At 31.7% G+C, this 27,385-nt stretch overlaps 2 protein-coding genes across 2 annotated transcripts in view; both read left to right on the top strand.

Moving 5' to 3' along the window:
* The window catches only part of nAChRalpha1 (nicotinic acetylcholine receptor alpha1), a 205,754-nt gene that overhangs the window by 60,532 nt on the left and 117,837 nt on the right, over positions 1-27,385 (top strand). The window lies entirely within an intron of this gene.
* LOC140446871 (uncharacterized) lies at positions 6,530-10,881 on the top strand. The gene is made up of 2 exons (XM_072539446.1): positions 6,530-10,565; positions 10,619-10,881. The coding sequence occupies exon 1, from the start codon at positions 7,603-7,605 to the stop codon at positions 10,093-10,095; it is 2,493 nt and encodes an 830-aa protein (XP_072395547.1). The 5' UTR covers positions 6,530-7,602; the 3' UTR covers positions 10,096-10,565; positions 10,619-10,881.

The raw sequence follows: 27,385 nt of genomic DNA, 5'->3' as shown, positions 1-27,385 counted from the left end.
ATTCAGTTGTGAGTCGAGAAATGCACAGTCATTTACCCTATGCCAATGCAACTTTTAATCATTGTGATGAAATAAGAATACCAATTCAGACTCAAGATATATACACCCTACCTTCTGAGAGTTATCTGTATATTGAAGGACGTTTAACGAATGATGGGAAAGAAAGCAATACTTTGCGCTTTATTAATAATGGTTTGATGCATTTATTTGATGAAATACGATATGAAATTGGAGGCTGTGTAATAGATAGAGTGAGAAATTTAGGTATAACAACGACAATGAAAAACTATGCTTCGTTCACACAAACTGAATCTAATCGATACAACTGTATAGGTTGGAGTATTAATGACACACCAACAGTTGCTGATAAAGCAGGAAATTTTAATGTTTGTATTCCACTCAAACTTGTACTTGGATTTTTTGAAGATTTTACAAAAATTCTTATTAACATACGCCAAGAACTCGTATTGATAAGAAGTTCAACTGATTTAAATACAGTAATGTCTACAGTAGAAACTGAACTGAAACCAAAAGTGGAAATATTTAAATTAATATGGAAAATGCCTCATATTCAAGTGTCCGATTCAGAAAAGTTACGTTTATATAAATTTATTGAAAATGGGTCCAGTTTGGAGCTTGCATATAGAAGCTGGGAATATCATGAAATTCCTCTACTGCCTCAGACAATGAAATTTAACTGGAATGTAAAAACTACCAGTCTATTGGAGAGACCACGATTTGTTTTGTTTGCATTACAAACTGCCAAAAAGAATGCAATAAAAGAAGAGAACAGCTATTTTGATCACTGTAATCTTACAAACTTAAAGCTATTTCTAAATTCTGAAATGTACCCGTATGACAATTTGAACTTGAACTTTAGTAAAAGACATTATGCCCTTGCATATGAAATGTATGCACAATTTCAACCGTCGTACTATTACAAATCCATAGGAGATCCATGCCTTACTATGTTACAATTCTGTGCTGTTGCTCCGATATTTGTTATTGATTGCAGCAGACAAAATGAATCAATTAAATCAGGAAGTGTCGATATGAGAATAGAAATAGAAACTAATAAGAATATACCAGCTAACACAACTGCTTATTGTATAATTATACATGACCGTATTGTTAAATATAATCCTCTAACCAATGTAGTTCAAATGTTTTAACTGTAGTTCATCTAATGAAGCAAATCTGTACTTTGGGTTTTTAAGTATAAATAAAAAGTTAAAAAAAAAGTTTACTCTTATTTAACACCCTGTACACAATAAATATTTTCATAACCTTGTTGACATAAGTGTCTAATTGGGGGCTAGACTAGTACCAAATCTGAAAGCTGTTCAAGACCTGTTCGAGACCTGTTCAAGACCTGTTCAAGACCTGTTCAAGACCTGTTCAAAGCTGTTCAAGACCTGTTCAAGACCTGTTCAAAGCTGTTCAAGACCTGTTCAAGACCTGTTCAAGACCTGTTCAAGACCTGTTCAAAGCTGTTCAAGACCTGTTCAAGACCTGTTCAAAGCTGTTCGAGACCTGTTCAAGACCTGTTCAAGACCTGTTCAAGACCTGTTCGAGACCTGTTCAAAGCTGTTCAAGACCTGTTCAAGACCTGTTCGAGACCTGTTCAAGACCTGTTCAAAGCTGATCAGGACCTGTTCGGGACCTGATCCAGAGCTGTTCAGAAGTTAAGCGAATACCTACATTTTACGATGAATAAAGATTTGAAAAGACAACTTATAACTAAACGGAGAAACATCCAAAGTAAATTAAGACAATTAAAACAAGGACAAATAATCCAAGAAGATTTATTTAATCCAATTACAAAACACTTGAAAAATATCGAGAACAAGTTAAATAGTTCACAAAATTCCAGTCCAGAAAATGAAACAAAAAACGATGAACCTTTAAGGTACATTAAAAACGATGATGACGATAATGAAACTACTGACTTTGAAACAAGTGAAATCAAACAATCGATATTGGACAACATTGAAGTGGATGATATAAAAGAACAGATTAAAAATGATAAACACTCTGAAAATCGATTTGAAGATATTGCTAACCAGGCGCGTGTAGACTACTGGGATCAATATGATCCATTGCCTAGGAAATATATTACAAATATGCACGCTGATGTTCTAAACAAAGAATTTGATCATAAATATGGAATTCGATTTGATGAAACATCTGAAAAGCTACTGATTGGGAATTCTGAAATAGATTTAGATGGTGCTGATATTCTTTTAAAAAAGAAAAGGTACAGGGGAACACCAGGTTTATATGAGCTTTTGTTTAAGAAATATCCAGCTAGTTTTACAGATGAAGATGAGAATAACTATAAAAAGATAGTTGTAGCGACTAATGCTCACAGAAGGCATTACAGATCAAGTAAACAGATAGATGGTAGTAGATTAGAAAAATATAAAAAAATAATTGCACCAATAACAGAAGGTAAAGGATTGGTTATGGAAGTAAACAACAATAAAATCGATTACGTCCACTGGGATGATCCAAATGAACTTGTAGAGCGATTACGTTTATTACTATCTTCACAGCTAGCTGGCCATACAGGACATACAAATGAAATAAATTCAATTATTGAAGAACTAAAAGAGGCAAACATTATAGAATAAATATCATGTCTGTTAAAAGAGATATCGTTAATGAGTTACACAAACCTGCAAGAATTAACTTTAAAAGACGAAGAATTATTATAAAATCTCTTAATGATTTGTTCCAAGCCGACTTGATTGATATGCAAAAATATTCAAATACAAACAGAAATTTCAAATATATTTTGGTTGTAATAAATTGTTTTTCAAAATTTTTATGGGCTTTACCACTAAAAAATAAATCAGGTGTTGAAGTAGCCAAATGTATGGAGTATGTGTTTAAACAGCAAAAACCAAATAATCTTCAAACAGATATGGGAACTGAATTTTTTAATCCACATATGAAAAAATTGATGAAAAAATATAATATTAATCATTACAATGTATACAGTGAAAAAAAGGCTGCGATTGCTGAGCGAGTTATTCGCACGATTAAATCAATGATTTGGAAACAGTTTAGTTTCAACGGTACCTACAAATGGATTGATAATTTACAACAAGTTGTTATTGAATACAACAATAAAGTTCACAGAACAATAGGAATGAAACCAGTGGATGTTAAGAAGAAGCATGAAAAACTATTGTTAAACACTGTATACAATCACATTAAAATTGTCGATTTGGAAAGTCAAAAATTTCATATTGGTGATCATGTACGCATTTCAAAACATCGAGGAGTTTTTGACAAAAAATACAATCCAAATTGGTCTAATGAAATTTTCACTGTTTATAAAATAAAACTGGGAAACCCTATTACATATTATTTAAAAGACTATAAAGGTGAAGAAATTCTTGGGGGATTTTATAAGGACCAGTTACAAAAAGTTAAACATAAAGACAGTTATTTAGTTGAAAAGGTATTAAAGAGAAAGAAAAATAAAATTTTTGTCAAGTGGTTAGGTTTTGATAGTTCTCACAACTCATGGATAGATAAAAGTGACGCAATATAATAAAGAGGGGATAGAAAAATATGTAAAAGACGTTCCACTTGCAAGATTTTGTTTGTTGTTAGAGAATATCGAGAGAGTGAAAACATGTTCATTGTGGATATCCAAGGTTTCTCTTTTCCTGGGGAAGATGTATTTCTTTGTAGGGAAATTGCTATTTTAGATCCTACTACCGAAAACATTATACACAGAATGGTTGTTTTACCAGTAACAGAAGCAATGATAAATAAGTCATATATAAAATGTATCGAACAACAATGTGTTCAAAACCATGGTTTAAATTGGCAATCTTGGCATTTTTGTGATACTCATCTAAAATATGAAGAAATTTCAAAATTTTTACACGACAACGTATTAGACGAAACAATATTGGTAAGAAATCATGAAACAAAAAAATATTTGGAAAAATTCATGGAAAATCGCATTGATTGTGTAGAAGATGAACCTAATATACTTTCCGATGAGACTATGAATCATATTTTTAAATCACATCCATGTTTTCAACATAACAATGAAAATTTACAATGTGCTCTAAACAATGTATTTAATATTCATTATTGGTATAAATATTGTAGAAAGTGTTGACAATAAAAAAATAAAAATTAAAAATAGTCTTTTATTAATAGATACACACAAGACATTTATTTTTAAATTGATACCAGACATGAAGCTTGTAAAACAAAAGACTACGCTTGATGTGGAGAATAATTTATTGGAACCAATTGAGAATAAGTTTAAAAAGCATGGAGTTTTGTTCCCTTCAACTATTCGATGTCTTATAGTTGGCCCTTCAAATTGTGGTAAGACCAATGTGATGATAAGTCTATTGGAACATGCTAATGGATTAAAATTTGAAAATGTGTATATTTACTCAAAATCATTAATGCAACCAAAGTACAAATATTTAGAAACTTTGCTAGAACCAATTAAAGGAATAGGATATTATACTTACAGTGGAAGTACGGATATAATGCACCCATCTGAAGCGAAGCCCAATTCAATTTTTATCTTTGATGATGTTGCTTGTGACAACCAAGATGTTATTCGAGAATACTTTAGCATGTCTCGACATTCTCAGGTGGATCCATTTTATTTGAGTCAGAGTTATGCAAAAATACCTAAACACCTTATAAGAGACAATGCAAATATTTTAATTGTATTCAAACAAGACGATTTAAACCTAAAACACATTTACAATGACCACGTCGGAACAGATATGACTTTTGAAGATTTAAAAAAAATATGTTCGATATGCTGGAAAGAGAATTATGGATTCTTATCAATTTTTAAAGACAGTGAAATAAAGAATGGTCGATATAGAAAAAAAATTGATCAATATTTTTTATTAGAATAAAAGTTGTAAGTAATAAATAAATAAAGAGATATTATTAAAAAGTATTTTATTATAATCTATAAAAATATATACACAGATATACATACAAAAATATTTTCCTCTCGCTCAATCTTCATTCCAATACCAACACATATCTGAAATAAAATATATACTAGTTACCTTTTTTCTAGTGGGAAGCAGAAAGCACTTACTTGTTTATTATGTCCTTTGACTTAGAAAATGATCTATATTCAGATCATTCTCATCACATTCTTCTTCTATATGTACTATTGTACTTGGAGGAACCGTTCTTTGCTTCTTGCTTGATGTTGAGGCAAGAGCCTCATCCGGTGCCTCTTGTATGTATAGTGGTCTCTTCAACCCAAGTTGCTTTTGGACTTGTTGATGTCGCTCAAACTCTTCCAATTCATCGTCTAACAAGTTAAATCTGTATCGTTTTACGACATTCTCTAAAATTTGGAATTCTTGCTCTGTCTTTACTTTGGTCCTCATATACCGAACCGGAAGATTCCCAAATTTCTTTTTAAGACTTTTGCTATTGGGTGTATAGCTGAGACTCACAAATATTTTACTTCCCTTAAGAGACACCTCTTTGACACCATATCTAAAATTTAACGAAATTAAACAATCATAAATAAAAATGTTATTAAAATACGATCATTAGAATAAAAAATACATAGATAGAATATAGAAAAAAGAAATTAGATAAATTAGTAAAATATCAAGAGGTAAAACAAAATAAAATAAAATTATTATAAATATTTAGATAAACAATAAAATCAAATGCAAATATGGTGAAATAAACAAGGAAAAAAGTGTATAAATAATAAACTCAATACTTACACAAACAATTCCTTTATAATAAGGAAAGCCGTTTCAATAGGAAAATGAACCGGATCTTCAGTTAAAATTACCAACTGACAGGGTACTGTTGCCATTTTTGATGTTGTTTGTTCACTGCTTGCTACTTACAATTGGATTAGTCTTAAACGACTGTCTGTATTTATAACAAGAAACTGAGAAAAAAAACAATTTAACATTAAACTGACTTTGTAATTTTAAAACATTGCAAATAACTTATTTACATCAGAGTTAACCCTTTTGACCCATAAAAATGCAGTCACGTTGAACAACATCTTATTTGCGTCAGATTTAATCTTTTGACCCATAAAAATGCAGTCACATTGAATAACAACTTATCTGCATCAGATTTGATCTTTCTGACCTCTAAAAATACAATCACGTTTAATAACAACTAGTTTGCAGAATTATTGATAAATTTAAACTTTTTGATCCTAAAATATAATCACGTTGAATAACAAGTTACAGAAATACGTCAATTAATTTTTTTTTTACTGGATAAGTATAAATTGGAGAGCATCCTAATATTTGGGTTTTATTTGTGCATTCGAAAGTTACCAAGTTAAGTTGAACCAGTTACTAGTGAAAAAAAATGAGTCAGCAAGTAGTCGATGAACTTTCCAACCAGATTGTAGAGAAGATGGAATCGATAAGTAGATTAATTAAGAGAAAATCTGATTTACGAAACGTAATAAGATATTTGAAAAAACAAATTTTTATTTTGAATAAATGTTTAAAGAATAGGGTTTCTTGTGTTAAAAATTTTCACTGTATAGAAGCAAATTTAACTATTCTTAAAACATATCTTGAAAACTTTAAGAACAGACTAAATGCTAGAAAAACTCTTAAAAGGTGTTTATTGTGGCAGGATGTGGAATCTTGTTTTAATAGTAGAATAAAAACAGGGCTAATAGTCAATTTAAAATATAAAGAACCCAAAATATTTTTGGAAAAAGCTTTTAGGAGTTTTTCAATTCAAATTAGAAAAAGTTTGTTGTCGTGTCTTTTAAAAGTTAATTTGATTTTATATGGTGTTTTTATCAAACCACAAAATGGTGAAACCTCTATTAAACATTTTTCAACCAAAAATGTAACAATTGACCAAAATACAGACCTCAAGGATTGGTATAAAATTAATTGTATTAATGTGATTTTAAAAAAATTTGAGGAATTTCAAGAAAGAGATAGTGGTTGGGCACTATCACAGATTCTACATTTAAAAGTTAATATAAATAGGTATAATCCAATACTGAGTGGTATTTCCACCTATGTTAAATTACCTAAATATATAAGCAATACAAAGAGTGTAATTAACATTAAAAATTCTGATCCTTATTGTTTTCTCTGGTCAATTGTTGCAGCGTTACATCCTGCTAAAATCAATGTTACACGAACCTCATCTTATCCTCATTTTAGTAAGATATTAAAGTATCATAATATCAGTTTTCCCATTGACATAAAAGATATCCCTAAATTTGAAAATTTAAATAAACTTTCAATAAATGTTTTTACAACAAAAGGAACAGGAAAGGAAATTTTACCTTTGCTATTAAGTAAGACTAGTTTTTCTCCTCGTATTAATTTACTTTTAATTCATTCTCAAGATAATAGTACAAATAATAATAGTAGTGATGAGGATGATGGTCCTTTGTGTAGAAAAGATCTATTTCATTTTGCTTATATTAAAAATTTTTCAAGATTAGTAAATCAACAAGTTAAAAATGTTAGAAACAAAAAATGGTTTTGTGAAAGATGTTTTAATCATTTTAGTAATGATGCACTCTTACAAAATCATTTAGAGGACTGTATTAATTCAAATTCAGTTAAGATGGTTTTACCAACAGAAAAGAATAATATTATGAAATTTAAAAATTTTAAACATAAAGAACTTGTTCCTTTTGTTATTTATGCTGATCTAGAAAGTATTCTTATAAAATGCATTGACAATAACAATGATCCTAATATAAAAACTTATTTGTCTCAAAAGCATGAAGCTTTTAGTATAGCTTATTATTTTAAATCTTCTTATAATGATTCCTTATCATACTATAAATCATTTACCGGTCACGACTGTCTTGTGTGGTTTGTAAGAGAACTTGAAAAGATAGCAAAGAGAATAACTAGAGAAAATTTATTGCAAAAATTCAACAAGTTAGGTCCATTAACTGATAAAGAAAGACATGATTTTAATTTGAGTTTTGTTTGTCATATTTGCACTAAACCTATAGTCGATCCATTGGATAAAGTTAGAGATCATTGTCATATTACAGGAAAATTTCGAGGAGCTGCTCATAGATCTTGTAATGCTAATTATCAAAATACACATACAATTCCGATTGCATTTCATAATCTCTCTGGCTATGACGCACATTTTTTAATTAAAAGCCTTAATAATAACGTTAAAGGTAATATATCACTACTTCCTCTAAACAAAGAGAGGTATATATCATTTACCAAATACATTCAAAATACAAATATTAATTTTAGGTTTATAGATTCGTTTCGATTTATGTCTGATTCATTAGATAAACTTTCCTGTAATCTAGATGATGATCAAAAACAAATAACGAGAAGGTACTTTGAAGATGATTTTAAATTTAATTTAGTTAAACGAAAAGGTGTTTTCCCATATGAATACCTCGATAATTGGGAAAAGTTGCAAGATACTTGCTTGCCACCTATTGATAGTTTCTTTAGTAAAATTAATAATGAAGGAATAACTCATGAGGATTATCAACACGCATGCACTGTTTGGAACACGTTTGAGATAAAAAACTTGCAAGAGTACGCGGAATTATATTTAAAAACTGACGTATTACTTTTAAGTGATATTTTTGAAAACTTTAGACTGATGTGTTTAAAAACATACGGTTTAGATAGTTTGCATTATTTTACTTTACCAGGGTTAGCATTTGATGCCATGTTAAAAGTAACAAATGTAGAATTAGAGCTTTTAACAGATATCGAAATGGTTTTGTTCTTTGAAAAAGCAAAACGAGGAGGAGTGTCACAATGTAGTAACAGATATGCAGAAGCGAACAATAAGTACATGGGTGATAAATATAATCCTGGTAAAGAGACCTCTTATACAATGTACTTTGATGTGAACAATCTATATGGTTCAGCTATGAGTTATTTCCTTCCTTATGGAGGATTTGAATGGATACCCTTAAATGATATTTACAATTACAATATATTAAATTGTCCCAATGATAGTGAATACGGATACATGCTGGAAGTGGACCTTGAGTATCCAAAAGAACTTTTTAATTCACACAAAGATTTGCCATTGTGTCCAGAACACATAACTCCACCAACTTCTAATTCTACCATTAAAAAACTCTTAACGACATTGTATGATAAAAAGAAGTATGTTATTCATTATATGTATTTAAAACAAGTTATTAGCTTGGGACTGAAGCTTGCTAAGATTCATCGATGCCTAAAATTTAAACAATCACCTTGGTTAAAGAAATATATTGACTTAAACATTGAATTGAGAAAGGAGAGCAAAAATGAATTTGAAAAAAATTTATTCAAACTTTTTATAAACGCTCCGTATGGCAAAAGTATAGAGAATGTACGTAAATATAAGGATATAAAAATTGTAAACAAACTGGGTGGTACATACGGTGCTAACTATTACATTTCCCAACCGAATTTTCATAGTTGTACCATATTTGATGAAAATATGGTAATAATTGAAATGCAAAAACAGAAAATTAATTTTAACAAACCTATTTACATTGGGATGTGTATTTTAGATATTTCGAAAACAATTTTGTATGACTTCCATTATAATTATATTAAAAAAAAATTTCAAGATAAAGCCAAGTTATTATACACGGACACAGATAGTTTAATATATCAGTTTTTTGTTGATGATATATATGCTCATATTAAAGAGGATATTCATAAGTTTGACACATCAGAGTACACTGAAAATAATGTCTATAACATTCCCTTAAGGAATAAAAAAGTATTGGGCTTGATGAAAGATGAAAACAAAGGTCAAATTATGACACATTTTATAGGATTGCGCTCAAAAATGTACACGATAAAAACTTTAAATCAGGATCAGGAAATTAAAAAAGCAAAAGGAATTAAGAAATCAGCTTTAAAGGAACTAACTTATGAAGATTATTATAAAAGTTTATTTAAAAAAACAATTGTAGAGGTTTCCCAAAATTCTATTGTCTCCAAAAAACATGACGTCTATACAATAACTCAAAGAAAAGTTGCACTTAGTCCATATGATGATAAAAGAATGGTTAATTTTTTAAGCACTGACACTTTACCATGGGGTTTCAATGATAAATAATTCTTAAATACGTTTGATAGTAAAAAAGTTCCTTATTCTTTATTTATTATTTTGGTAATAAATAAAAGTTTGTTTTTTAAATTATCTTTCTATTTTTGTACATCAGGTTTTCTTTAACCGATTAATCTACAAATTAAAATGGGTCCTCTATGGTGTGGTAAGTTATTTCACATATAACTTAAAAAATATATCGGTAATTAAAGCTGTTTTTTTTTCTTTAGAAAAGTAAATTGTCATGGGAAAAAGTTTTTACCGACCAAAAAAGATTTATAAAATTACAATCGAATACAAGAAGAAAAATAATACCATACACCCAACCTACTACTTCTATCATCAAAATGTATGGAACGTTATGGTGTGAAAACTGTAAAAAATTCTTTTGTTTTTGTCAAACTTCTTTAGAGATGCATGGAGCCATATTACCTGACTTGTATTGTTTCGAAACCATGCCTAAATCATAACACACAAAGGTAGTAGTATTTGTAAAACAAATATTTCTTAATTAATTATTTTTATGTTTCAGCCTTTAGACCATGTAATTCCAAAGAACCGCGAATCCCTCCAGAAGATCAGGGATGGAATCGTATCCAATGAAGTGGTCAGGTACAAGGACCGGTACGATTCCCAAATATTACGGGGTCATTCTTCACATCATGATAACTTGGTGAGAGCGAGTTACATGGATTCTGTGACGAGGGACTATTATCGACAGGTTAAGAAAAATATACATTATAACAGTAGAGTGTATATTTTTAATCAGATAAATAACTTGTTTCAAAACAAATAAAATTTATAGTATCAATCCAATATTGTTTTATTTACATCTACCCACATATATCATTAAAATATATATATATATACACAATAAAGCATTTATGTGATACATAGTTATTGTTCCTTTTCCTACAAGTTTCAAAAGTAAAGATAAGACTAGGCAGGCTAGGCTAGGCAGGCTATACAGATATATCTAAGCATCGTACACAAAAAAAAAAATTTTGACGCAACAACACCTAAAATATTTCCAAGTCTCAATACAAAATTTATTTTTTCGATCACCCTGTACAAATTTAACGAAAAGAAGAGGAGATGAAGCGATAAGCGATGAGTTTTGCACTCGACATACAAGGTGGTCCGTTCCACTCAAAGACACCCCCTCTGGTCATTGTCGACCGATTCTTTTACTTCTTCAGGACAGGTAAGACAAAGAAGAGACAAGTGTAAAAACATACAGGTAACGTAGGTGACAATTCTTCGGCTGAGAAGAAGAGATCTAGAGATAAGCGACTAGTTCTTACGACCCTCTGGTCATTGTTGATCACTTCTTCGGGAGAGAAGAAGAAGAGATCAAGCGATAAGCGACCAGTTCTTACAACCCTCTGGTCATTGTCGATCACTTCTTGTACTTCTTGTACACCCCCAAGGTCAAATCATGGCATCGATACCTTCGCATCGGAGACCCTGATGGACAGGTTACCAAAGTGATTCAGGACCCCGCTTCCTTATCTACTATCTATCTCTAATAATTTTTGTTGGGCTATTAATACAATTTTCTATATCCATATTATATAAAATAAATAGTATTGGGCTTAATATGCTACCCTGTGGAAGTCCTATATTCGTAAGACGTGGTGGAGAGATGGAATGGTTGATTTTTAAAAAAGTTGATCTATTAGTGTACAATGTCCTCAGAAAACTAGCTATGGTGATGGGGAAGCCGATGTCTAATAGCTTTTTATGCAAAATGTCCAAGTTAACGGTATCGAATGCAGAGGAGACATCAAGAAAAGCAGCCATAGTATACATATTATCAGTAAAGTTTATTAGTATGGATGAGACTAAGGCAGTTATGGCATCTTGGGTTGATTTTGATTTTCGAAATCCATACTGAGATTTTGGGAGAATATGTTCTTGCTCTAACCAATGTTCAATTCTATTTTTTATTAACCTTTCTAACGTCTTTAGGAAGCAAGAGGCTAAGGATATTGGTCTATATGATCTACTGCAATTTTCTGGCTTACCAGGTTTTTTAATAGGTATTAGAATATATTCCTTCCAGCTGTCTGGAATTTGTGACGTATCATTCCAAATGTCATTAAAAATATTTAATAATGATATTTTATAGTGGTGAGGAATATGGTATATCATGGAATATGAAATATTGTCTTTACCTGGAGCACTGCTATTTTGTTGACTAAGTACTCGCTCTAACTCCCACATTTTAAATGGTTCTTCTAAGCCAAACCTATCTCTTGACACTGTTTCGCTGTATTCTGGAAAATGTTGTGAAGGTACCCACTGTGGAGATATTTTCTTATGAAATTCATCTAGCCAGCTGGATTCTGGATCTATTGGAATCTTGTTGGACTGTTTGCGGTTTTTAAAAGTGTTTACTTTCTTCCACACTTCACTGATTTGTGTTTTTGAATTTAGGCTTTCGCAGTATTCTACCCAATTCTGTTTTTTCTTTTGTTTGAAAAGTTTTTTTGCGACAGCGTCAAGTCTCTTAAATTCAACTAAATTATTTCTTGTAGGATCTTGTTTATATTTTCCATATGCAATTTTTCGGTTATCAGCGGCGGTTTTGCAACTTTCACACCACCATTGATTCGAAATTCGTCTCTTATGTGTTCCGTTAGATGAAAACTTTGGTATTGCTAAATTGGCTGCTTTATTAATGTTTGCTATTAGAGTTTGATAGTTTCCAGGAGAATTTACAGCTTCTAGTACAGATGTGTATAATTTCCAATCGGCCTTGTTAAGATTCCAGATCTTGTGATAGTTTTGAGCTGTAAATGAAGTTATATGATCTGTTTCCATGTTAATGATAATCGGAAGATGATTGGATCCATGAGGGTCCTGTAGGACTCTCCAAGTAAAAAATTTTGAAATATCTTGTGTACAAAAGGTTAAGTCAATAGCGGATGGACTCTTACTAGTTGCTAATGTGGGCGATCCATCATTCAAGCATATCAAATTACAATGATCAATACATTCTAAAAGTTTTTTACCATAGCTGTCTTCAATTTCGCAGCCCCATGCGATACTGTGGGAATTAAAATCCCCACCAATAATAAACGGTTTAGGTATGTCTTTAAAGAATTCCAACCATTGACTTTCAGATATCTTGGTCTTTGGTTCAATGTAAACTGACACAATATTGATGGGATTTTTACCTCGGAGAATTTTAACTGAAATACATTTGTGAGTGAAAGGATATCTATTTTTAAGATTTATTTCTTCGCATCTTAAGTTTGATTTTAATAAAATGGCAGTTCCACCATATCCGTCTGACCGATCTGATCTAAAGCAATTGTAACCTTTAAAATTATAATAGTATTTTGATTTAAACCACGTTTCTGAAAGCAATGCTATGGAAATATTATTTTGATATAGCAGATATTCTAGATTTACTTTATTAGCTACTGCTGAACGACAGTTCCATTGCAGCAAATTTATGTTCGCGTTTGTGTCTGCGAATTTGAAGACAAGGTATGGTTTACATGTTTACTAATTAATTCCACAATTTCAGATTTTGATACATCGAAATTGTTTGTTTGTTTTATATTACTTATAATATTGAGAACTACTTCTAAAACTAAACTTATTGTTGCATTTAATTCCTCTGATTGTAATTTTACTCCGGCTGAGTTTTTTAAATAATGTTGACTATTAAAAATTCCCCCCGAGACAAAAGAGGTTTTTGGTTGTGTAAGTATTTCTTTTCTTGAAATTTCAATGGGATCAGGGCTGGTTGGTCTGTGCCTTTTGTTTGGGTTTGAAGTTGTAGGAGAAGAAAACATATAATTAGTAAAATTGTTATTATAGGATTTGGGTTGTAAATTGTGGGACTGTGAGTACTGAGGTTGAGAGGAATGATACTGTATTGTACTAGAAGGGGTAGGTCCAGATTGAGGCCGTTGGGAATAATTTGTCGAGGATATTTGACCACTTTCCATGGCAGAAGTATTATGAGCGACTATGTTTGCGTACGTATTTTTTGGGACCTGTTTATTTGCATCAAAGAAATTAATATTGCAAGAGCTCATGGTTTCCTTTACAATTTTTTGTCTTTTAAATTCTGGACAAGCAGACAAATTAGTAGTAAGATGATTTCCTTGACAGTTAAAGCACCGTGGTATGTAATCTGAATTTTTACAATCTTGTGTGGTATGGGACTCCTGACATTTGCTGCATCTTGGTTTACTTCGACACTGACCTCCCAGATGATCAAAACGGAGGCAGTTATAACATAATAATACTTTCTGGTTATACGGCTCTACTTCCTTGATAACTTTATTAATAGAAATATATTTTGGTAAGATTTGTGATTTGAAAATAACAATGCAAGACTTTGTGGGTACATATTCTACTATTTTACCTTCATCCGTAATTTTTTCTACTTTACGTTTTATTCTTTTGACATTAGATACTTCAAAAGTGCAATGTTGATCAAATTGTCTTATTTTATCTTTTATGTACACCTCTGAAAAATCTTTTTCTATATCTCTAATAACACCTTGTCTATGAAGAATGAATTTTGGGATATACAATACAAAGTTATTTTTAACAAAAATATTTTCGTTTTTATTATTTATTAGAAAATTTGCTGATTTATAATCCTTTAACTTGATCCTAACCCTATTCCGACCTATAGAATCGATACTTATAATTTTATTGTCTATCTCCGGAAAGTTAGAAAGAATAATATCTCCGATTTTAAGTGCATTTAATTTACCTTTAAATTCGACCGAATTATTCTCAACATAAATATGATACGGGCCTAAATCAGTACTTACATACAAAAACTCCTCTCTTTCTTTCGATGTGTTATCGTTATCGATGGTCATTGCTGTTGTTGTTTGTATATCATTTGTATTTTTTTGACGTATATCTGGGGGCACTGGGTCGTCTAGGGGTTTCCCCCCGACTAACTGGTCCATTTAATTGTTCTTAAAACTCACAATCTAATTTTATTTTTACACCTAATCTGCAGATTTATAAAAACACAATTTTTAAACGAAAACAGTTTAATTTCGTTCCGCTTTGTCGATAGGCACGTCCGATTCGTAGGTGAACTAGAACACGACTGACTGAAAGTTTGGTTGTAATAATTAATTAAATACACTTATCTTATATCAGGATGTTAAATAACACGAAAATTTTCAATAACTTTTAAACAAATGATCAGAACAGCTTACACCTTTAACACATCTAAGATGACGTTCAAATGAAAGAGTTGACGGGCCCGTCGCTGTGTATCAACACCGTACTGTGCAGTAACAACCAGTGATCACTATGCCCTCAGTGGCCACTATGCGTGACTATGCCTACCCTTCCCTACTAGTAAAATAACCAGGTTCTTTCTTTTCCTGCTTATAAACACGATAAATAAATATAAATAGTCACAAAAACGAATAGAAATATAGACAAGTTTTGTCCTAGAATAATACCAAAATATACTTTACAAGCAAAACAAGAAAAAGTAGTTGATGTTAGAAAATTGATAAAAAACTTTATGATTAAACTGGAAGGGTATTAAAGAATTATGCCGTTTCAAACACGTTTTAGAACGAGACAACTTTGGAAATCATCCACCTGCAGACGAAGTTTATAAATAATTAGTTTACTTTTAACAACAATACTAGTAAAATAAACTTGTTGCCCTATTTTCCTGTTTATCGACACTAGTAGTCAAGTACATATTCTGAACTAATTTAATAAACGAATATAAATGTAATTTTTTAATTTATAGACAAAATGTAGCATATCGTCATAGAACGCACTATGGGAGAAAAGAAAAGAAGAAAATTATAATTAAAAACTTTTTTGGCCCGAAAATACTCTCTAATTCACTACGGTACTGAATATATTTGTTTTTTTTTCTACTACCTGAATTTTCGTTTTCCCTTGCTGCTATGGGAATTGCTATAAATACGTTGCGTACAGCGGATTCTGCTTTCTGTGTTGTTCCAATTCGAAATAATTTTGTTTTACAGTGCGGCAAATTCTATTTGCCTTAAATTACTAAAACGATTATTGGGAACAAACGGCGAACACAGCAGGATTTGTTCGCATGCCCAGATAATGAATATCATTTGTTATATAAATGCATTTTATCATGCAATTACAAATCTACAACTAGAGAAAACTATTTAACTTACATATATGGTGTAGGGGATACTGAAATAATAAAACTGTTCGCTGCTATAATATTATAACATTAGATTGTTTTTACGTTATAGCTAGTTTTTATATTTTAATTTAAATTCAGTGGAAAAACTGTTTAAATTTTATTCTGCGTTTTCTTCTTTACTACTGTATTTCTAATGATATTATGTAATATATACATACCATCTACCTGGCGGTCTGATAATTAACCTTCATCGCCAATTAGGGTGCTGCGATCACAAAAAAAACATTTATTCTAGAAAGTCTAACTTTCTTTAGACAAACATGTCAAGCCGTTAGTACATTTTTGACAGCTGCTTAAGGTTGAAGTGTTTGAACAAATAAAGCAAATAGAGAAAAACGATTTTCCATCTCTCATTTAATCATATTATTTGGAAATAAAACCACAAATGATACCAAAGGAATCTTAAAAATCTTAAAAAATCTCAAAGAAGAGAATTAAATTCGGTCGCATTCAGTCACACTCAGGAGTAAGGGCTTTTCCCCATCTATATAAGCTGTCAGCACATCTATCGCTGCTTGTTCTTATTCTGTTAAGCGTTGTCCATGTATTGCGGGTCAGTTCAAAGCCTGGCGGTTTCTGATCGATACAGGCCATTTGGTGTGCTTCCTGTGGTGAGTGGCTTTCCCATTGTCTTTTCCAATCGTTGGTGAGATTGAAATGTTCCTGATGTAAGGAGTTGGCTCTTTACAATGAAGGATATCTGTAGCGCAGTCTGTTTATTTCGATATCAAGCTTAACATAGTGGTGGGTAGTTGATGGTTAGCGTCGATTTTTCGATATTCTTTGAGAAGAGAATGACTTAGAATGGGAAGCCACTAGTTCGGTGTCGGTCTAATCATACCTAAGATCATTCACATTGTCTTGTTTAATTGGGTGTCAATAATCTCGTGGGTTTGTTATTGAGCCATACCGGGGAAGCATATTCAGCCGCCGATACAAGTCCGAAGGCGGATGATCTGAGTACGGAGGCTGAGGACCCCCATGTGATGCTACATAGCTTTTGGACTATATTATTTCGTGTTTTCAGTTTCGCATTCTTTGTAGGTTTTCTTTAAAACTTAATGTTTTGTCCAGAGTCACTTCAAGATATTTTGATGCTGAGTTATGAGTGAGTAGTCTGTTTTCAAAGTGAACGAAGAGTTTTTTGTCGGCTTAGGCATTATTCAGATGGAAACAGCACACTTCGGTTTTCGTTGAATTGGGCCGTAGCATCCATTTGCAAAACTATTTTCCCATAATGGCAAGGTCATTCGTTAGCATTGTTTCTGTAATATCCATATTATTATGTCTTGCAGCAATGTCCCAGTCGTCAGCGTAGCCAAATTTCTCCGAAGTTGTCCGCGATGTATAAATTACACAGTAAGAGTGCCAAAGCAGATCCCTGTGGCAGTCCATTGCCAAGGTTCATTTGGATAATTTTAAGGTTGCCCATTGTGACTTTAAAAGGTCTTTCGGTGAGCATGCTATCAATGAGTTTATTTACCTTTTGACACGGGATAGCACGGATAAGTTTGTAGATTAGTCCTTGTCTTCAGGTAGTATCGTATGCTTTCCAGCTTTCCTGGTTTTAACATGGCTATAATAGAGGCCTTTTTTAGCGAATGGGGGATTTCTCCTGATTTTAACATATCTGGATAGAAATCAGCCAGCCACTTCCTAGTATAGTGGAGTAGAAATTCTGGATGGATTTTATCGGAGCGGGGTGCCTTTCCAGACTTAATTTCTGATATTGTTGAAATAATTTGTTCTGAAGTAAACTCGTTAGAGTATTTAGATGTAGGGGGGGCATGCAGATTTTGGTATTTTTAGTTCTTGTTATACTTTGGTGGTGTGGTCACTTTTTTTAGGTGCTCTTAAGATTGCTACAATGTGTAAGGCCACTGTATTGGGAGCTATTGGTATTTTGTCTATGGTTACGAGTCTGATACTACCAAGTTTTTTATGTAAACACCATGCTTTTGTGCTTGATTTACTAAAGTCTAATTTTTCGACAGTTTCCATCCATTTTTGTCGTCTAACTGCATCCAAACTGTGTAGTAGTTCGTCCGCAATTTCTTGGGCTTGGCTTTCGTTGTAGTCTTAATAGAATTTCTCTGTCTGCTTTTTGAAAGTTCCACCTAGGTCGAGAAAAACATGATATTATTTTTATCTTGATGCCATATTTTATTACAACTACTCCTATGTTGGCTATGTGGAAAATCTGGGAGTATTGTACGTGAAGCTGCTGGTGGTTGATTGTTTTCATTTGTGGAAGCAAAACATAGGTCTCGGTTGTATTTTCGCCTCCAGGCTGCAGATCTAAAAGTTCTCCGATCTTTAGCGTCAAAGACTAAATAAGTGTCAGCTTCTTCGCTCGTTTAGCAGAGCCTCGCTGTTTTGATCACTGTGCCTATACTTCCAGAGTTTATGATGACTGTTGAAGTCTCCAACATAAACTGAGGGGTGTGAGTGGGCGTTAATAGCATGCGGAAGCCATAGGACTGCCAGGGGTTTATAAATATTGCTGACAATAGTTTCGCCAATTTGTATAGTGCCCATATGAATGTTATTTATGTCTAATGTAGAGCATATGTGTGCATTTTCTATTTTGTTTTGAACATACGTTGCCATTCCATATGCTGGATGGTAAGTTGTATCAAATAAATCATAGCCATGAATTCTTTCTCTAGTGAAAATTTGTTCTTCGTTTTCTACATGGGTTTCCTGAATTGCGACCACGTCGCAATTATTTTCAATGAGTACTGTTTGAAGGTACTCACATTTATTTCTACTAATACGTTCTATATTTAAATGGCAGCTTGGTCGAAGTCCTTTTGTCGCTTGGTCCTGAGAGGGTCCATTTAAATTGTTGGTTAGAGGCATATTTTATATTCGTGATGTGTTTTTGCCAGGAGATCTAGAGATTTTAGATTGTCTGGCTGCCTATTGTGCTAGTTCATTTAGCACTACCCAGGGTGCACGTGTAGTATTCGACTACAAACGCGAACTAGCTTTACACCCCTTTCCCCCTTTACACCCCAATAAATTAATAGAACCTTAAGGATATTAGTGAGTTTGTCCTTAGTTTTAAGTTTTTATAAATAATTTAAGCTAGAAAAAATTTGCCCATTAATCATTTTGTTTGATCAAATTGTAACGTGTTTATTAATCTTATTGGTGTTTATTAAATAATAAAAAAGTATGTACAATAAATATAAACTAAAACTCGTAAAATATTTTAATCGACTATATAGCCACTATCATAAATTTGTATTATTTTATAAATAGTTATCTTCTATGCCAACGGTGTTGACTGATAATACTGCAGAATGCTCACCTAATAAATTTTCAACATTGTCCTTTAAATTAGTAAACAGGAAGGTTAGTTAAGGTTAGTTACATAAACTTATTCGCAGAATTATGCATCGTGTTTCTTGGATAGATCCAGAGTTTCGGAATAAGTGGAAACTACCAGATTACAAACGATACACAATAGGAAATTCCCATGAAATTTCCTAAAACTTTTCGGAAGTGATTTATTTATCAATAATTGAATTCGAAAACTCGCTTGTTTCATGTAATTTTGTAAATCGGATTTTGAGACAACATTCTAATCTCAACTTGAATACAACAATCGAACTGTTTTAAACTTTGCAAATATTTTAGAAATAATATTGAGTTTATTTTGAAATGTTAGAAAATAATAAAAACAATAAAATTCATTCTAGAGAAAATAAAATAAAGTTTTAGTGCCAATATGGAAAGAAAAGGATAATTTTAAACTGTAGGATAGACATTGTATAGGAAATCTTTTGAAAATTGTACCTACCTTTTAGCTTTCTTTGTCAGTCCAACGAGTAGGGGGTCTTCTTCTACTTCTTTTGTCTAACCTTGGCCTCCATTCAAGCTATCTCTTCGTCTACCTTTCATCACTGATTCGGGCAACGTGTCCGGTCCACTTGCATTTCGGGAAATTACTTCTGTAACTCCTGTTCTTCGTCTTAAGTCTTCATTTGTAACTCGGTCAAGAAGCCATATACGCTGCATTGACCTTTAAATTTTCCTCTGAGCTATTTGCTGTGTTTTACAAGTTGTAGCTGTTAATGTCAAAGTTTCGGCACCACAGGTCATCACAGGCAACACATATTGATCAAATGTTTCACGTTTTAAAGAAATTGGTATATCGCTTTTAAAGATGTCTAAGTTTTCCATAGGCTGCCCATGCTAGGCTTATTCTTCTTCGTAGTTCGCATGTTTCGCTCTTTTAATCTTTATTTCGTGTCGAAGGTATATGTATTTTTCCACCAGCTCCACTTCGTTGTCTCCAATATTGATATTTCCGCTAGGTACTAGGTTTGTCATGAATTGTGTTTTGGAGATGTTTATTTTAAGACCCACACTAGCACACACTAACTGAAGTTCATGCAGCATTATACATATCTTCTTGAGGTCTTGTCCGAGAACAAAACTAGAGAATTCTCTATATATTTTAGATTACCCCATCAAAACATTATTCAAGTCGTCGTCTCTCCCAGACACCTACGCTCCCGACACCCTTGACTTGTTAAAGAATCATTGGGGAAAGTTATCGCTTACGAAGGGAAGGAAGTTAATTTATTTTTAGTCTGTATCAAATGCAACGGTGTGGTTGTTGAGTTATTGATTGATTGATCAGTGAAACTTCTTCAAATCTAATTAAAGCCGTTGCCTGCCCTTAACTTGAGTTGCTTATAATTGCGTTTCGAGATTTTCAGTGCCGGCACGGCAGTTGTTAACGACTAGATTGGTTGTATATTTTTAATTGCCATTATAAAACTAATCAAATATAAAATACTTTGAAGAAAAATTAAAATATTACAGAACATATTTATTTATACTGCCGTAATCTCGCTTTGATTTAAAATTATTTTACTCAACTTTTATTACGAAGCACACAAAAACTCATGGATATTTTGCAGTTATTAATGTCAAATGTTTAATAATTACAGTTGTCCCTTGATAATCCGACAGGTATGGGACCAAAGGGGTGTCGGATTACAAAAAGTGTCAGGATTACCGAAAGTCATTATATATTTGGCAATGTTTTGCTAGCAGTAGCCTACAATATTCTTAAATTTTATGAGTAAAATTCTAGCCAGATTAATATGCACATAAAACACCCATTTCGGCTAACTAAAATATGTTTATTTAAAGAAATATGAAAGCTAATAAATTTAATGCACATACAGTGTGAAAATAATAACTTATAAACGGTATACGTATTAATAACTAAATGCCGCAACTATAATAGATTAATTATGGACGTATGTAAATACATACTGTGTTCACACTTTCAAGAAATCTTTGATTGTCTTTTGCTTTTTCTTGTTTAGATAGTCTGTCATTGCTTGTTCTTATATCTCCTTTAACATCAAAATTTTTTCAAAACCATATTATGCTCTCTCCTCGCACCAATACATCGAATTGTTTGCAGCCAATATAGCATCATCAATAGTTGACGGTGAAAGATTTTTCATCCTGTGCTTCCTGGGTCATGTGTTCGTCAGATTCTGTCATTTCTTTAATTATTTCTTCATCTGTTAAGTTAGCATTGAGATTGTCATCTAAAATCCACTCTTGTAAAGCTTCTCTTGATTCTGATGAATTAGTCATATCGTTGCAAATTTGAAGGGCAGCATTTAGTACAACTTGCACAGGTTGGTCATTGGATTTGTTGTTAACTTCTATTGGAAGGAATGGGTTGTTGGGCCAATTATTCTTCCACGATTTATTCAGTGTAGTAGGTTTGACTTGCTGCTAAGTAAACGCAGCATTGATAATCGCATCTTTGATGTTAAAGTTTTTAAAAATGTAGATGATGTCAGCATTAGGTTGACTTACAATATCCATAAGGAGTTATTTCTTGTAGTGTGCCTTGAAAGTTTTAATAACGTTTTGATCTATGGGCTAAATCAATGCAGTAGTATTTTTCGGTAAGTACAGTGACTCGATATGTCCATCGGCAGTTTCGATTTTCAATTCACCCTTATCAGAATGTCCTGGAGCATTATCTAACAAGAGGAGGGCTTTCACTGACAGTTTCTTTTTTCTTAGCTTATCTTTAACTTGTGGGACAAAACTGTTCTTGAACCAATCCAAAAAAACTTCTTTTGTTGCACAGGCACGGCTTTGCCATATGTACGTAATTGGTAGTTTCTCAGTTTTAACATTATCGAAGGCACGAAATTTTTTTGGACTTACCCACAATTTAATTTGTGGGATCCTGATGCATTAGCGCATCCCATGTGAGTGAGACGTTCTTTCTGAAGTTTTCTAACCAAAACTTTTTTTTTCGTCTCAAGTGACAAATGTCTTTATTGGAAGTTGGCGCCAGTTAAGACCAGTTTCATCAGCGTTATAAAGTTGTTCAGAAATTAGGTCTAATTCGGTGATCCTTCTGTACAATTTCTGAATTAATTCAGATATATCTGACTTATCTGCACTCAATTTCTCTGCACTCACCTGTAAAAATCTTATTCTGTACCGTCTTTTGAAGTTTTCCAACCAACCTAAGTGAAGACATTAAAAGAAAATGTAACGTACAGTGTATAAATGAATGGACACTAAATAAAAAAAGAATGGAATAACGGCTTAAGCAGAATGGGGGAGACCCGTGTCGTCAAAATAGCCAGAGATAAGTCACCAATCGGTAGAAGAAGTATCGGACGACCACGCAAAAGATGGAGTGACAACCTTCCATGGAGGTATTAATTCGCCAATGAACAAGCAGAATTGCTTATAAAGAGGAAGAAGAAGAAGAGGAAGAAGAAGAAGAATCTCTTTATCTACCGAGCATCCCTTCTGGCTTTTTAAAATTCATTAGACACTACAAAGCGGTATGATCAGTAATAATTATAAAATTTCTATTATAAAGGAAAAATATGAAAATGTTCTAGGGCTTTTATATTAGCTGGGAGCTTTTTTCTGGAAACGCAATAATTCTTTTTAGCCTTTTCTTTTGTTTTAAAGAAGTCGTGTTTTTAAATATATGAAAGCATTTTGACAATGGACGGACTGGACACCAGTCAAATTCAATGGTGTTTTTGATTAATCGATAAAGAGGCTTAGCAATGCGGCCAAAATGACTAGACATACATTACAATAATGCATTAGTTAGTGATCAGTGTAGTAGTGTCTGGGGGCTCGGGAGACTGAGACCTCGGAAGCCCTAGAGAAGACATTAAACAGGATGTCAAAAGCTCGGTGCAATAATAATCGACGCAGTTCAACCCGGAAAACTGTTGAGTTTAATATTAATTCTTGTAATAGTATTAATCATATCTCTAGGTTTCATTTTAGGACACATATTTATTACCTAGTCAGGTTTTAAAATGATTTCTCCAGGTACTTATACCATTGACGAATAGTGGTCTGCAGTTATAGCCCAGTCTGGTTAAAAAAAAAGGTCGAAAAATGTTTCGCAGATATCTGAAGGTTTTAAGACATAGGTGGGAGTTACTAGATGATGAATAGATGAAAAGGTACTCGTATTTTTACCTTGAGTTTTTTTTTAACAATAATTTATGGTCACAATTTGATTTTTTGTCTATAAGTTTTTTCCCTTACATTTTAAATAAACAATATTTATATCATTTTTTTATATCAAGAATATCTTTATTTTCTCGTTTTTTCAATTAAAATTGATAAATAATTTACGGAGATATTTGCAAAAAAGCAGTTTTTTTGCACTAATTTATAAATTATATTAATTTTTTTATTAACAAAATAAAATGTTATTAATACATTTGAACATCGAGGAATTACCGTCTTTTAACTTTCTTCGAATTTTTCCCCCGATCGGTCAAATAGTTTAAAAGTTATTTAATTTATTTATCCCTGAGGCTAATTATTTAAACTATTGAACTTGCCCTATGAATGATGCTAGACACATTTAGCAAATTTCGTGGGATTCTTTAAGACTTAAACTATCTCAGAAGTTAAATGCATATTACGTTTTCATAGAAATTATTTACAAAATAAACGTTTGAAAAAGGGGTATGTTTTTTTACTTATAAACAATTGTAATAACTTTTATATTTTTCCAGCTACAGACTTGTACGTACAACCATTGGATAGCTGGTAAAAAAACTCACATTAAAAAAAAAACAATTCTATGACCAATACGGGACTATTTTTAAAAAAATCATATCTCAATTGTTTATAAACATTAAGAAGTAAAATTTGCACAAATTTTGAATGAAAATCTAAACTTTATATTGAAACTTATAGCTAGCTATAAAATTACTAGCTTCCCCAGAATAAAAAAAAAGAAGCCTCTTTTTTTATTCTGGGGTACCTTGTCAAAATATGAATAACTACATAGTTTTCACTGGCCGGAAAATAAGGGAAACCTCGGAAAAATTGAGTCCATTTGAAATTCACCGTAAAAACTTACTTTTTTTATTCACCCCCCAGAAATCTCGGAAAATCCCGGAAAATCGACATATATTTTTTTTATTTTATATCAATGATGTAATAATATTTATATATTTTCTAAATTAAATTTCAGGTAATTTTTTACACATTATATTATTATATTCCTTATATTAATTGTAATTGTTTGTATTTTTATCATTAACAATATTGTTTTTTATTCTATTTATCGTACAAGTATGATATACAATATTAATCTAATCTGCGTTACTGCTTTGATAAAATAAGTCGATTTTTTCATCACTTGTTTTATTAAATTTTACAATGTTTATTGAACTTTACTTTTTTATTTTCTTTACATACATTGGTTTAAAAGTTAAAATTTGGTTCATTCATTCGACTTCACTGTCAGCTCTGAACCTTTTTGTTGCAGGTTGTTTGTCTTTACTTATTAAATCAGTCTCTAAATATACACCTTCAGAATCACTCTCATCGTCAAACGTAACTGTACCGTGGTTGCAGCATATTTTCTCCTTTACTTCTTCCTTAGTACAATTTATGCACAAGTTCGTACAATTCAAACCACGTTTTTTGCACCCACATCTAGTAGTTTTGCAACCTGTGGTGCATTTGCATGTAATGTGTTTTAATGTCTCTTCGGGAATTAAATTATCTAGAGTATAAATTGATTCAAAACCAGTGGCACTTTGTCTCCAACCATAGGCACAAGCATCTAACTTATTACTATCTAACTTATTATGTTAGTCATAGTATCATGCTTATTACCTAACTACATTTGTAATTGATAGTAAACCCGAAGAACATGCTGTTTGGCTGCACCTTCAGTTAGTTGCAGAGTTTCTAGTTTAAAAGATGATTTACCGATATTTCTGTTGTATTGTAAGTATCTTAAATCATTTAAAGAAAGTGTATCGTTGTGTTTTTATTATTATTAATTAATATAATTAATTATTCATTCAATAGTTTTAAATATTACTTACAATTTTCAATCAAAAAGTAATTAAATACGTTTAGTTAAAACTTTTTTGTTCAAAATACACAAAATATTTTACTCAAAGAAGTATAAGTATATTGCTTTCTAAATCCACTACATTGAGACTGACGAAATTTTTAAGCGTAGTGCTGAAACAGTTTCCCCTCCACTTTCCTATGTCGATCTTTCGAAAGTACCTTCGTTTCAAAAGGCTGTAAGTTTCGAAAAATTGGTAATGTTTACAAATAATGGAGAAATGATTTTTTTTTTTAAATAGTCGCTAACTTCGTTCCTATTGTTCATAGAAGGTTTTTTTCTTTAAATGTGTTTTTTTACCAGCTATCCAATGGTCGTACGTACAAGTCTGTAGCTTGAAAAATGTAGTTATTACAATTGTTTATAAGTAAAAAACATACCCCTTTTTCAAACGTTTATTTTGTAAATAATTTCGATGAAAACGCAATATACATTTAACTTCTGAGATAGTTTAAGCCATAAAAAATCCTATGAAATTTGCTAAATGTGTCTAGCATCATTCGTAGGGCAAGTTCAATAGTTTAAATAATTAGCCTCAAGGATAAATAAATTAAATAACTTTTAAACTATTTGACCGATCGGGGGAAAATTTTGCACTAATTTGAAAAACGGTAATTACTCGATGTTCAAATGTATCAATAACATTTTATTTTGTTAATAAAAAAATTAATAAAATTTATAAATTAGTGCAAAAAAACTGCTTTTGTGCAAATATCTCTGTAAATTATTTATCAATTTTAATTGAAAAAACGATAAAATAAAGATATTCTTGATATAAAAAAATGATATAAATATTGTTTATTTAAAATATAAGGGAAAAAACTTATAGACAAAAAATCAAATTGTGACCATAAATTATTGTATAAAAAAAACGCAAGGTAAAAATACGAGTACCTTTCCATCTATTCGTCATCTAGTAGCCCCCACCTATGTCTTAAAAGCTTCAGATATCTGCGAAAAATTTTGCCGTGAAATCGATGATTTTTGCATAACCAGACTGGGCTATTAAGCATTGTCCAGAAAGAACACCGATTACTAGAAGTTCTGTAACTGTTTATTTGTGGCAATTTTAAGTTAAATATTGTATTTGTAATGGATTACATACAATCAAGACTATATTGATTTATTACAATTAATTAATGTTTTTGTAACTTTTTTATCAACAAAACTGCACGAATGGACTTGATTTATTGGGTTGAAATGATAAATATGTATTATACTATATATACAAGCTATAAACTTCCAAAAAGGCTGAATATGTTTGCTTTTTTGTGTGGTGGATCATCCCATTCTGGGTTTGGTTTTACAGTTTCTAGTGTGACATCACTGTTTCCACTACTTTTCTCCATTCTTCTCTCTCTTTGATTGTCCTTTCTAAATTTCTAATTTTCATACTCCTTAAGTCTTCTTCCACTTGTTGTCTACATCTCAGTTTAGATCTGCCTCTGGTTCTTTTACCTGGTGGTATTCATTCCGTTATAACTCTTAACGGGTTGCTCTTCTTTCTTCTCATTATGTATCCATACCATCTAATTCTTTGTGCTTTTATTGCTTTAACTATGTTCTCTTGACCCATCCATTTTTGTATTTCTTGATTCATTCATTGTGTTGCATCCTCTTCGTTTTCCCTCTTTGGTTCCAGTATTTTTCTGATAATCTTTCTCTCAAAAACTTTC

Source organism: Diabrotica undecimpunctata, chromosome 7 (assembly GCF_040954645.1).
Source record: "Diabrotica undecimpunctata isolate CICGRU chromosome 7, icDiaUnde3, whole genome shotgun sequence".
Taxonomy (NCBI): Eukaryota; Metazoa; Arthropoda; class Insecta; order Coleoptera; family Chrysomelidae; genus Diabrotica; species Diabrotica undecimpunctata.
The sequence above is the reverse complement of the archived record's forward strand: the minus strand, read 5'-3'. Positions and strand labels throughout refer to the sequence as shown.

What these genes read in the sequence shown, in the direction of transcription:
- LOC140446871 (XM_072539446.1), top strand. Translation starts at nt 7,603, where the DNA reads ATGGTTTTACCAACAGAAAAGAATAATATTATGAAATTTAAAAATTTT.